Consider the following 13,056-nt stretch of genomic DNA (forward strand, 5'->3'; position numbering starts at 1 on the left):
TCCCTACTCCTGTTTCCTGTTGCTTCACTGGTGACCTGGATGCTTGTTGCATTGGCTTTTCCCAGAATTCACAAAAAACCCAGCTGACTGTCAGACAGTTACATGCTTTGAAAGGGCTCTGAGCTCTGTGTATGTGTGTGTGTGATTCATGAACAATTAAGAGTTCTGTCATTTCATCTATAACCCTAAGAATGTATGCAGTGCTGGAATCAACCTGGCCAAATCTGAACAATGAAAGCCAATCACAAACTTGACAACAGGTGCATGGAGATGAGACAGTTAGAATTACTTCCTCTTTTCTAATTTGAGAGGTTTCATGTTGAAGAAAATCTGTGTGTTGGGGTACTAGGGACCTCAATGTAGTCGCCATGAAGCTGGGCTGTGGGCTCACAGCATGGGCCCTCTACATGTTCCCTGTTATGCTCTGGGCAGCCCAGATGTTACCAGGTAAGTAAGATGCTTGAATGTCAGTGTGGAAATATGCTTGGCTTTGGGGAAAGACCCAACAGGGAGAAACATGGACTGACTTTGTCTCGCCAAAGAGTCACTGTTCAAGGAGACAAAAAGTGAGGTATAAGAATGTGTGGTGTGCAAAACTGAATGGCTCTTTCTGAATATCAAAATCTTTAAGCCTTGTCCACCTGAAAAATTTCCTCCAACTGCAATACTTTCTGTAGCCACAATCTCAACTCTTACTTTTCTGATTCAGTTTCCTGAAAGCGTGCTCTGCTCTTGCTGACCCTACTTCTCATTCCTTGTTCCTCCTTCGGTGTTAACAGTCTGGCTTCCACTGGAGTCAGGTTTGCAAAGGGCACAATGACCTCCATACCCCTCCAGGTCTTTGACACTTTCTGCTCTTATCTTGCTGGACCTCTCTGCTGAACTGGGCATTGGTGATTGCTTTTTTTTTTCACTCTTGGTTTCACTGGCTCCCATGTCACCATTTTTTTTCTCTTGTACTACTTGTGTTTCTCATGGTCCCTTGGTAGCATCTCCTCTTCTCTTTAAGCGCTAGTATTCTCTATACCGTCTCTCCACTCTTCTTTCTTTTTACAGTGTCCTTCATAAGCTTATTGTTTGTATAAATTTTGCCAAAATAACTGTGTATGTAAGGGTCCTGAATTACATCTTCAGCCGTAACCATGCTTTTGACTTTCACCTTTGCATTCCAAGCTTTATACAGGCACGTCTGATTCCAGGTCTTACAGATAGCTCAGTGAAATGTGGTCAGAAAGGGACTCATCTGTAATCCCAACCTCTATCTCTTCTAATTTATTTTCACTATTTCTGAGCTCAGTCAATGGCAACAGCATCCAATTCAGCCTCCAGGCCAGAAACTTAAGAAATAACCTGGCCTCTTCCATTTTTTTTTTTTTCATTCTTTGCATCTGATTGAGCATCAAGTTTAGTATATTTTTACTTCCAGTGTTCACCGTAGAGCTACTCATTCCCTGAAACATCACTAACACTGTCCTAAGTCGTGTAACACATGTCCTAAGTGCAACAACTGCCTAACTAATCTTCTGTCAGCCTGGTGTCCTTAGAATGAATTCTGTGCTCTGTAGCCTGAGTTCCAAAAGTCAGGCTCCCAGCCCAAACTCCTATCATTGCACACAAAGGCCACTCAAACCTGGCACCTATTAAGCTTCTTCAGTGTCTACTGCCACCTTCTAAGCCTCATGACTTATGCTCTGATGAACCTTAATCAGCTTACATTTACACCTTCACATTCTAGACACTTGTCTGTCTCCAAAGTTTTGCTTATCTTCTACTTCTGCCTGAGATGAGCTTCTTCACTGTTCCCCATTCCCTTCCCTTAAAGACCTCTCAGTATCCTTAAGGATCTAACATCAGTGGCATCTCCTCCAAGTGGCCTTTGTTAACCCTCCCCCCACCCACCTTGGCTGCCTGTGGTATCTCTCTTCATGTTGAAATAATCTTTTCCCATACCTGTGTCTTCCACTATACTGACAGCTATTTATGGGCAGAGACCATTTTAGTTTGTGGCAAGAACTGTAGACTTGGAATTAGGCATTCTCATTTCAAATCCCTCTTCAAGTTACTTGTTCTATGTCTCTTTGAAAAAGTCACTCTTAATATTTATAAATTCAGTCTTCTCATTTGTGAAGCATAAAGCTTGCAGAATTAAAAAAGTGCTGGTGGCCCATAAGAGTTTATTTTTAAAAAGGAAATAAGGCAGAGCCCAGGTGAGTGACAGTGGGGGAACTGAGAAGATGCAGCAGAGTAGTGAATAGAGCCAAGAGAAGAGCTAGAGAAAACACCTGGTATGACATGGTGAGAATGGGGAAGTAGAGGGAGACTTGGTAAGAGGAGTGACAAAGTCAAAGAAGGGTCTCACGGCAAAGGGAGTGGCAGAAGACAGAGGCAGTGGGACAGGACAGTGAAGAACTGAGCCCCAATGAATGGCTAGGTGGCCGGAAGAAGGTGAAAGGGACCGAGGGTGACAAGGAGCAGTTGCAGAGAAGGGAGAAGTGACATTTTCCTAGCTTGGGTCAATCATGAAGTCAGGTGACAGGTGGAGGAGATATGGTGGGAAATCTATAGCTCTATATTTCAGCACAGAGGCCCAGAACTGTTCCATAGTTATCATACAGTGAGGGGATAGAGGAGAGGATGGAGACAGGGCTGTCACTGCTAGGGAAAGCTCAAGGGGTGGAGGGCATCTGTTCAGATCACTGAAAACTGAAGCCCTGATGGGACAGCAAAGGGGAGGAGAGACATAGTGAAGTACTGAGAGCTCCTTCCTAGATGACTACTCTAGATTGAAGAGCCATGTGAGCTTTGGACAAGTAAAAACGTGGAAGAAGGTCCACACAGGACCTCGGAGGACTGATGCAGGCAGACTTTGAGCTCAGACACACCTCCCTCTCTTGCTCCATTCTTTATTCTGTTTTGAAACTTTAGATGTTTAAATGTCCTTTTTAAAGGCTGTTGCTTTAAAATTTACAAAATGGAGATGAATTACATACCTGGAAAGCTTGTGAAGATAACCTCAGACAATACACAAAAGTGCTGACAGTTGTAGTTCACGGTAAGCAACCCGTGGATGTTAGACTCTGATGTCTATTTTTCCCTCTTTCTATGCCTGCTGGTCTGGGGTCACGGCTGTCTTTGACCTCTGATTTCCTGCGCCAACAGGTGGATGTCATGCTGGTGAGTTCACCCTTCCTTCACTCTCTTCCTTTCCCCTTCCCTAAACCGCAGTCCTTTCCCTGATAGTGCCTGGCCACCAGCAAGCCAAGGCCAAAAGCATCCTCCTGAGAGACCCAGAGGGCTCTTGTGGGGTGATGTATTTGATATCTTCCTTTTCTTGCTCTGAAAGGATGATTCCCCCTGGAGAGAAAATAAACCCTCGCAGAGGGTCATTTCTTGTCCTTTTTCTAAGCTCCAGCATCGTTTTCTGGCTGCCCCTCATCCATGCCCTCTTCAGCTGCCGTCCTGGAGATTGTGCAGTGTGAAGGGTCTGTCAGCACCAAGGAGAGCAGCTGCCACACCAGTGATGATGTGACGGTGACGGGCACAGAGGACGCTGGCTTTCAGGTCAAGGGCTACACATTCAGCGAACCCTTCCATCTGATCGTGTCCTATGGTGAGGTCCTGGGAAAGCCTAAGTGTCCCAACCCCTTTTTTAGCACCACCGCTGGCCCTGAAAAGTGCCCTCAGGAAACTGACCACGGGTTGAGGTACTTTCTTCCCCATCTCCATCCCGCCCCCCCCTGCAGTCAGGATGCCTTCAGTCTTAGGCCTTAGAGAATTACTTCTATATTCAAAACTGGGTCAGCCTTGGAGGTCAGAGGGAGGTGGTGAGAAACATACAGTTATACCTTGGTTGTTGAATGGCTCCATGCTCGCACTTTCCACTACTCAAAGAGCAAAGTTTGAAAAACAAATCTGCTCAGTGTTTGTAACTCTGCTCATAGCTGAACTGAAAATCCAACTCAAAAAAACCTGTAAGGGCTGGGAGTCATGCATTGCATCTCACCACAGACACAGGGGGATGACAGTTCCATCTAAGTGGGCTCACACCCAGCCAACAGATGGTATTTGTGTTGGTGCATTGAAACATGTGTGCTTTTTTTTTTTCGCATTTTATTTGCGTAAAATATCGTAACCACAACGCCAAAGTATGTTGACGATGCCAGCACTAAAGCATAGAACTACTATAGAGTTAGAACTACTATAGAGTTGAAGAAAGATATTGTAAAATTTGTTAAAGTCCTGGGAAAATGAACTTATAAGTATAATTTTGAGGCCTCAGAATGAATCATTTGCTTTTCCATTATTTCTTACTTGGGAAAAATATGTTCAGTTCTCGAACTTTTTGGTGTTCCAACACTAATTTGGAACAAATTGAGTTCAACAACCAAGGCATCACTGTGTAACTCTAAGTTTCTTTTTCCTTTTTAAAATTCTTTGAAATAGGGTCTCACTATGTAGTTCAGGCTGGCCTTTAACTCGCTGCCATCCCCCTGCCTCAGCCTCCTGAGTGCTGAGATTATAGGCATGCACTGCCACACCTGGCTCATAATTCTTAAATTTCAACCTGGAGGCAAAAATTATATTATGGTTACAAGTTCTATCTGGGAGTAGGGGTCAAGGGAAAGCAAGGGGCAGACAACTTTGATTTTGCTAAGAAAAGTTCAAGGGACAGAGGGCAGGGTGGCAGAGCACTAAGAAGTAAGAGTTACCCGACCTTTGGAGAAGTCTAGGTGTCTGTTGTGGGCATCACATGGAGAGGTCCCAAGGCAGACAGTGGTTGATACCTAGCTCTTGCTCTTGATCACAGACTGGCTGATCCTCCAAGGGCCAGCTGCCCCCATATTTGAAGGGGATCCACTAGTTCTACGCTGTCGGGCCTGGCAAGACTGGCCACTGACTGAAGTCACATTCTACCGAGATGGCTCAGCCCTGAGCCCCCCTGGACCTAACAGAGACTTCTCCATACCTGTGGTACAAAAGACAGACAGCGGGCACTACCACTGCAGTGGCATCTTCAGGAGCCCAGGTCCTGGAAGCCCAGAGACAGCATCTCCCATAACTGTCACAGTCCAAGGTAAGAGCTAGAGGTCATGCTGCTCTGGTGGAATTGGGTAACCAGGGACTGGGTGCCCAGAACTGTCTTCGTTGGAACTGCAGTGGAAAGATTGTTAAAGCCTTAAGGTGCAGGCAGTATCTCAGCATTGCCCTTCAAGTCATTAGCCCTGTGCAGAGTTCAGTGAGTTGCCTGCCACCCACATCTACACTTTCTGGTACTTGCAGTTTGGGTGTCTGGATTATTGTCAGATTTGCCCATCTCTGGCTCTTTTCTAGTCCTGAATACCGAGAGAGACAGAGAGACAGAGAGAGAGAGAGAGAGAGAGAGAGAGAGAGAGAGAGAGAGAGAGAGAGAGAATGAGCTTGAAAAATACCAATGAACCTTTCTAAGCCCATTCCTGATGGAAATCGGAAAGGAAGTACTGATGCTTTGCCTCCTGTGGGACTCTGAGTATAAGATTGCTGATCTCTCTTGCCTGTGTTTCTCCCAGAACTTTTTCCAGCCCCAGTTCTCAGAGCCTCACCCTCAGCTGAGCTTCAAGAGGGAAGCCCAGTAACTCTGAACTGTCAGACAAAGCTGACCCCGCAGAGGTCAGCCAGCCGCCTCCTCTTCTCCTTCTACAAGGATGGGAAGACAGTGCGCAGCAGGGCTCTGTCCTCGGAATTCCAGATCCCCACAGCTTCAGTAGAGCACTCTGGGTCCTACTGGTGTGAGGCAGCCACAGAGGACAGCCAAGTTTGGAAACACAGCCCCCAGCTGGAGGTCAGGGTGCAGGGTAAGTTCCTGCATTTGGTGTGGGTATGGGTGTGCACATGAAACCGTGAAAGGGGAGACAGGATGACTGAACCCATGAGCTTGTGTTCAGTGAAAGAAAGGGAAGAAAGGGCATAGAAGAACCAGGAACAAGAATCTAGGGTCCTTGATGAAAAAAGCATCAATAGAGAACAGCTCTCTTAGACTATAGTGCATATACCACAGGACCAAGACCCAAGCCAGCCCTATACTGACTGCCCCACAGAATTTAGGATCCCTACATTCCCTTAGGATACCTACATTTATTCTTATAAAACCTCTGGGGTTTTATAAAAATATTATATCTAGAATTAGGGACAGCATTTGTGGTAAATTCTTGGAGTTGACATTAAGAAAGTTGTACTTGACCTTAAACACACCTACAGGAATTGTCCAGGGTAATGAGGCTTGAAGCCATGTCAGGAAGCCGTGTCATAATGGAAGGGCCTACAGGTGCTCATTCTGGATAGGAGGTTGCTCAGGGGACTGGCATGGATGCCTTCAAAAAGCTGAAGGCTAGCACAGGGATGAGGAATTAGGCTAATGTCATATACGATGAAGTTGACCGATGACCAGTTAAATTGTCTTATAAGAGGAGGAATTGGTTAATAGTGATAGTTTTATAATGCTGAGTTTAATCACTAGAGAACAGGTAGCCAAGCTCTTGGGTTAGGAGAGCCACTGGGGTCCTCAAGTCCCGCTGCCTTTAGGCCTCACAGCAACTTTCAGAGAACAAGAAAGACTGACATGATGGTAGGCTCAGAGTGCAACACCACTCTTACGTGTGTCTCCTGATACCATCCAGGTCCCCCCAGCTCTCCTGCATCTCCAACCTCGAACCCAACTTCTCAGAAATCAGCTGGTCCAGAAACAAGTTCTACAGAACCTCCCAGGCCTGTGCCTCCAGTAGCACCCCCAACTTCTGAGCCCCCAGTCTTTTCCTCTCCAGATCCTCACCTGCATTACCAGATGGGAATTCTCCTCAAACATATGCAGGATGTACGCATTCTTCTTGGTCACCTGGTCATGGAGCTGAGGGACTTGTCTGGCCGCCTGAAACCTGAGACTGCAAAGGCTCCTGCCAAATGAAAACCCTTGTCCATGATGGGGCTCAGCTGCTCTCCATAAATCCAACTGTATTGCTCTCTTTCTGTCCTGCACATAAGCCTGAATAGTTTTACAAGTTGTCCCAGTATCTTGTTAGAATAATGGATGAAGCAGGTGAGTATAAATAAATGTGTACAAAGTGATAGTTGGAGTTCAGTTCTAACTTGTGTTCTCTGAACATGACAAAATAAATCTGCTCTGTCTGGACCAAGAATTTGCTTTCATTGCCCCCACCAAAATCTGGTGATTGAAAGAGAAGTCATGCAAGTGGATTTAACACAGCAATATTCCCTGGGGCAACTTAGTCCTCACATGCCTACGCTCCTGGCATGTTGTAAAAGAAGCCAAGGATGCTGCTAACTCTCCTATAAAAGTACAGAACAGTCCCTCCCCCAACGAAAGGTTATCTATCTCAAATGTCAGTGATGCCCAAGTTGAGAAATCCCATCCTAACAGAGGAGACTGCGTATGTTCAGGGTGGAATGGCCGAGAGGGGAACCCCACCCTAATGAAGCTGATGTTAAGTTCTGGTGACAGCCTTTGCTACTCTAGTCATTACTCTCCCTTCCCAGCTTCCTTCAGTCAGTGTTAATCACATGCTAGTATTTAGATGGTGCAATGGTCTGAGTATTGGTTTTCCCTTAAAATTCATATGTTGACATTCTAACCCATAAGGTGTTGGTGTTAAGAAATGGGGATTTTGGCAAGTGATTATATCATGAGGACAGAGCCCCTATGATTAGGATTGGTGCCCTTATAGAAGAGATCACCCATAGCTAGGCTGCTCTTCTGCTATGGGAGGATGCAGCAAGAAAGTAATGTCTCTGAATTAGAAATTAAGCCCTCATAGACACCAAATTTGTTTGTGCAACTTAATCTTGGACTTCTCACAGTCTCTGCAGCTGTGAGAACTAATTTCTCACCCAGTGAGGGCCAGGCTGGCAAACCCTGCAGTAATCTTTGGTTAACGAATTAGCATACAATGTTATAATGGCCTCCTCCAGTGAATGTTTTACATCCTGAATTATGCAATGATGTCTCCCACTGTGGCCTTCTTTTGTGCCATTTCTTTTGTCTTTCTTTCTTTTGTGGTGCTTGGGATTGAACCTGGGGCCTTATGAATATATGCATTACCCTTAGCCCCACATTAAGACTTGCTGTTAGGGGGAGTAAAAGAGAGGATGGATATGGCAAAAACATATCACATGTATGCATGAAAATAGCACATTGAAGTCCAATGTATTGTAAAATTAAAATGCACTAATAAAAATGTATTTTAAAAAGTAGATATGGTGGCCGGGCGTGGTGGCTCATGCCTATAATCCCAGCACTCGGGAAGCTGAGGCAGGAGGATCATTGTGAGTTCCAGACCAGCATGGGCTACAAAGTGAGCTCAAGGCCAGCCTGAACTGCATAGAGAGACCCTGTCTCAAAAAGACAAAAAAGTGGGCTGGGGATTTAGCTCAGTGGCATAAGTGCCTGCCTTCCAAGCAGGCAGTCGTGAGTTCGATCCCTGGTACCGATTAAAAAAAAAAAAAAAAAAGTAGATATGGTGGTACACAGCTATAAACAAAAGTATCTTCTCCCATGAAGAGAAATTGTACATGCTTGAATCCCAGCACTCAAGAGGCAGAGGCAGGAGGATTGCTGTGTGTGCCAGGTCAGTCTGAACTACATAGTGAGAATTTAAAAAAAAAACTGTAAAAAGATTTTTCCACTGTTTACTTAAGAAAGTTTTGTCTCAGGGGAGAATGAAGGAACAGAAACAGCAAAGCAACCAGAAACAAACACTTAGACCAAATCGCCAGCTGGCTAAGTGAACAAATGTGATGTGATGCTCTAAACAGCTACAAAATAATCAGCCCACCTTGGGGTACTGGACTGAGAGGCCAGGGGCCTAGGGAAAGATCTTGAAAGACAGTTCACTATCTTGACTCTAATGAGATTGAGTCACTCTCAATTAAATGCAAACGGAAAAATAGCACATACTTTAAAAAGTTTAAAATCTTACAGAAATGAAAAACTAATATCTACCAAAAAAGAACAAAAACTTTTGAAACAAAAACAACCAGGAGTCATACATTATAGTGCAAACATGGACAAATTTTAAGAGCCACAGAAATAGAACCAGTCCTGAAAATGATACAGAAATAGCATCAGGAAACCTGAATCACAAAGACATGAATCTTTTAAGGAGGTAACCTTGGGTTCCTAAGGAATGTGCACTTTGACAAGAAGCACAAAAAAAAAGGGGGCTAAAAAAATGCAGGCAAACTAAGTTAAGGCCATCGGTGTGCATGCCAAGGCTATGAAGGCTGTTATAAAGCCCAAGAAAAATAAGTCCAAGATCCCAAAGAGTATCAGCAACAAACTCCATCAACTGGCCTGCATCACTCACCCAAGCGAAGAAAGCATGCTTATGCTCACAATGCCAAAAGCAACTCTGCTAGCCGAGGCCAAGTCTGCATCTCTGACTTTGGGTCCAGCTTGGGTTTGCTCCTCAGGGTGTCCAGATGCCCAGTGTACAAAAGCTCCTTAGTAAAAACCTCTGGCTGCCAATGTGAAGATAGAAGGACTGGAATGACACCTGGGCTGCTGTCTGCCCGGGGCTGGTGTCCTCCTGTGCTCTTTGTACAAATAATCTGATACAGGAAAAAAGAAACAATAACAAAAAACCAAAACAACCAGGAAAACATGGCAACAGTATAGGGAGATATGAAAAATGATGAATTAAAAAATTAATAATACAATATATTGAACAAAAATGCAATCAAGGATATAAGCTATATATTGAACACTATTTAAAAGAGAATTAGAGTCTGGCATGGTGGGGCACACCTGTGATTCTAGCACTTGGGGAAGCTGAACCAGGAGCATGGGCCCAGCATGAGCCCAGCCTGGGCAGCTTAGCAATTTGCAAGTGTGTCTTGAAAAACGACAGGGATGTAGCTCATTGCAAAGGCCCTGGATTAAGTCATCAGGAAAGGAAGAAAGGAAAGAGAGGGAAAATGGAGAGAGGGAGAAGGAGAAGGACAGGGAGAGAGGGAGGGAGACTGAGAGGGAGAAGTGGGGGGGGGGAGATATTTATCTTTGGTTGACTCGTTCCAAGGCAGATGAAAGGGTGTAGCAAGGGAAAGCTGCTCAGCTCATGGCATTGGGAAAGCAGAAACCTGGGGAAGAATGCCAGACTTGGGGCCCAACTTCCCCAAGGTCATGCCCCAATGACTCACTTCCTTCAACTAGCTCTCACCTCCTAATAACCTGCTCAGTCCTTTACTACTGAACCACATCCCCAGTGCTTTTTATTTTTTATTTTGAGACAGGGTCTCATAAGTTGCCCAGGCTGGCCTTGAACTTGCCACTCTCCTGTCTAACATGTCTAAGATGCTAGGAGAAACTGGGCCCAACTAGACTTTCTCTAGCCTGCAAACACGTACTTAGCATGTGTTCTATCTACCACATACAAATAATGTTTGGGGATGACAAAATGCTATGAAGAGAAATCAAGCAAAATACTGAGCCAGACAAGCAACAATTGTGAGGTAGTACTGGCTCAGCCACATTTCCTGTGGCTGAGGTAAAATCCCCAACACCCACAAAATCCCCAAAACTTACAGTTAGTTCACAATCCATTACTTCCTAGGTAGGAACAGAATGGTGGGAGGCAAGACAGAGGAAACCTGCTCAAGTCATGGCAGCCAAGAGGCAGAGAGAGAAGGGAGAAGCGGGAGAGCAGAACACACCCTTCAAGATCACACACTGAGTGACCCCTCTCCTACCTCCCAATAGCACGTTCAGGTATGAACTCATCAACAGATGAATCCACTGATGACTATAGCATCCCTAATCATCTTCCACACACAGGAGACTTGGGGGTGCATTTTAGAGCTAAACCATAACAAATGGTATTTTGAAAAATTTTATTGGTACATTTTAGATACACATAATAATAACATGTATCATAGAGAATTTGTATCTGTATGTAATTTATCTTGCTTTCTTTTTTTCCCATTTCCCTCCCCTCCCTTTAGCCCGTCATCCGCTCCTTATTCATCATGACCAGTTCTTTGCTCAGGACAGAAATAACCTAGAAACTTCCAAAGGTGATTCTAGTACCCTTATATCCTATAACAGCCTCATTAACCTCTGTGCTGAGTCCTGTCCTAAGCCCTTCACATATAGTACTATAGTTCATTCAGCCTTCATTATACACACTAAGAATTAGTTCACTGTGGCACTGTCTATGGAAGGGGATGAAAGGCCAGCAACCATTATGTAGACAAAGGCCAGTATAAAGGAAACACACGTTGGAATATTAGGACAGACAGAGCAATAAATGAGATGCATGTAGAGCAATATGAATGAATCTTAAGCACAGAGGAGTCACTTTAAAAGTATAAAGAAGCCATGTCTATAATCCCAGAACTCTGATAGGCTGAGATAGGAAGATGGCAAGTATAAACCCAGCCCGAATGACTTAGAAAGAATCTATCTCAAAATTTAAAAAAAAAAATTAAAATGTCTAGGGATGTGGCACAGTGCCCTGGGTTAAATACCTAATACCACCAGCAATAAAAAAGAGAGAAAATAATATCTAGATCACTATGTCATTTATGTAAATTAATAATACTAAAATTTTTCCAGGAGGAATGAATGCACATATTCAAGGACACACTTAAACACTATATGGATACGGTGGATGCTTATGTGGAGGGGAGAAGAATGACAGTGTAGAAGATAGAGGAATAAGAAAACAAGAGAAAGGCCTTGAAAGGCAGACAGCATGCCCTGAGCAGCACCTTGAATCCATGACAAGAGAGATAAGAAAGCAGATTCTGGAGATTCAGTCACCCTGAATTCTCAGATGTAAAATAAAGATAATAATAATCCTCCCCTGAAGGGCTGTGTGAGGGTTAAATGAAGTCATACCCTTGCAGCACTCAGCATGGTGTCTGCCACATACCAGGACATGAAACTCATGACCATCACAGTGAGCTGGTATCATTATCATGGCTACAGCAGAATTATTCTATTATCGCTATCATCACAGGATGCCTTTTATTTACCAGAATCCTTATCAATGATGACATATCTTTTCCTGGAAGTTATGCTGTGATAGGCTTCAAAGAATTCCTCATGTACCAATAATTGCTGACTTTCTCAACACAGTAAAGCAGTAAAGAGTTAACACTCTGGTAGGTGTGCAGTGCATGGCGGTCCACACCTGTAACCCCAGCATTTGGGAGGCTCAGGCAGGGACACTGCAGGGAATTCGAGGCCAGCTTGGGCTATGTAGTGAGTTCTAGGGCACAGTGAGACTTTGTCTGAATAAATAAATAACCATCCCTCCTCCACCAAAATTCCCAAAACATTTTGTTAAGGAAAAGTTCTGGATGGAGAAGAAGATGCAATTTGGGGGAAATTCTGAGGAAGCCTAGAATATAAAGAAATGTTGGACATGATATTTCTCAAGTCAAATCCTGAGCTCTGTAAGATAATGAATTTTAAAATAGATTCCTGAGATTTTCAGGGCAGACTATATTGCATTTGAATTTATGGCCTGGGCAAATTTCTTCCCGAGTTCAGTAAAGGGCCTGAAATCTGTGTTCCTAGTGATGAGAAGCCAAACTAGAATTCATCTGTACAGACTAAGAGACCACCACCAGTTGCATGGCATTCTTAGGGTGGTCTCATGCAGAAGTCACACCAGGAGGTCAGTGGGGAGGCTGTGGATGACGTAGGGAGCCCCCCCACCTGCCCCAAAATGAGCAATCAGGCAGAGTGTGGGAAAACACAGAAGCAATGCTCAGCCTGGCCACTCCCTAAAGCAGATGGCAGATCATCTCTGCTCCTGGTGACTAGCTCTTTTCCTCCTCCACTCCTGGGCACCTTATCCAAAGCTTCTCTATCTTTAAGACTTACATAGCTATCTCTCCTAACCACCTCTCAAAGAAGCATGTGAGTGGCCTGCATAATTTAAATAACCAATGGCTTTTCCTCAGAGTCATTTGCATTTTTAAAGGGGTCTAGCATATTAAGTAAGCTAAGCTATAAGAGAATTCAAAGTGGAACGTTGGCCGCCAGCATAAGAGGAGGAAGTT

General features: G+C 44.3%; 1 protein-coding gene across 2 annotated transcripts; it reads left to right on the forward strand.

The window, feature by feature from the left end:
* The first annotated feature begins 311 nt into the window (after positions 1-311).
* Fcrla (Fc receptor like A) lies at positions 312-7,169 on the forward strand. 2 transcript variants are annotated; one of them, XM_013149247.3, is made up of 6 exons: positions 312-447; positions 3,160-3,174; positions 3,407-3,610; positions 4,808-5,074; positions 5,547-5,831; positions 6,654-7,169. In XM_013149247.3, exons 1-6 carry the CDS (start codon positions 369-371, stop codon positions 6,935-6,937), a joined length of 1,134 nt encoding a protein of 377 aa, XP_013004701.1. In that variant the 5' UTR covers positions 312-368; the 3' UTR covers positions 6,938-7,169. The 2 variants fall into 2 exon arrangements, with proteins under 2 accessions (XP_013004701.1, XP_063109637.1); XM_063253567.1 differs by lacking the exon at positions 312-447 and adding an exon at positions 2,949-3,052.
* Positions 7,170-13,056: the final 5,887 nt, after the last annotated feature.

Source organism: Cavia porcellus, unplaced genomic scaffold, assembly GCF_034190915.1.
Source record: "Cavia porcellus strain 051 isolate PalLab524CR breed Dunkin Hartley unplaced genomic scaffold, mCavPor4.1 scaffold_7, whole genome shotgun sequence".
Classification (NCBI taxonomy): Eukaryota; Metazoa; Chordata; class Mammalia; order Rodentia; family Caviidae; genus Cavia; species Cavia porcellus.

Bases quoted from the DNA above. Each gene is read 5' to 3' on its own strand.
- Fcrla (XM_013149247.3), top strand. From the start codon at position 369: ATGAAGCTGGGCTGTGGGCTCACAGCATGGGCCCTCTACATGTTCCCT. The intron at 5,075-5,546 runs GTAAGAGCTAGA...TGTTTCTCCCAG, and splicing joins CATAACTGTCACAGTCCAAG to AACTTTTTCCAGCCCCAGTT. The intron at 5,832-6,653 runs GTAAGTTCCTGC...GATACCATCCAG, and splicing joins GCTGGAGGTCAGGGTGCAGG to GTCCCCCCAGCTCTCCTGCA.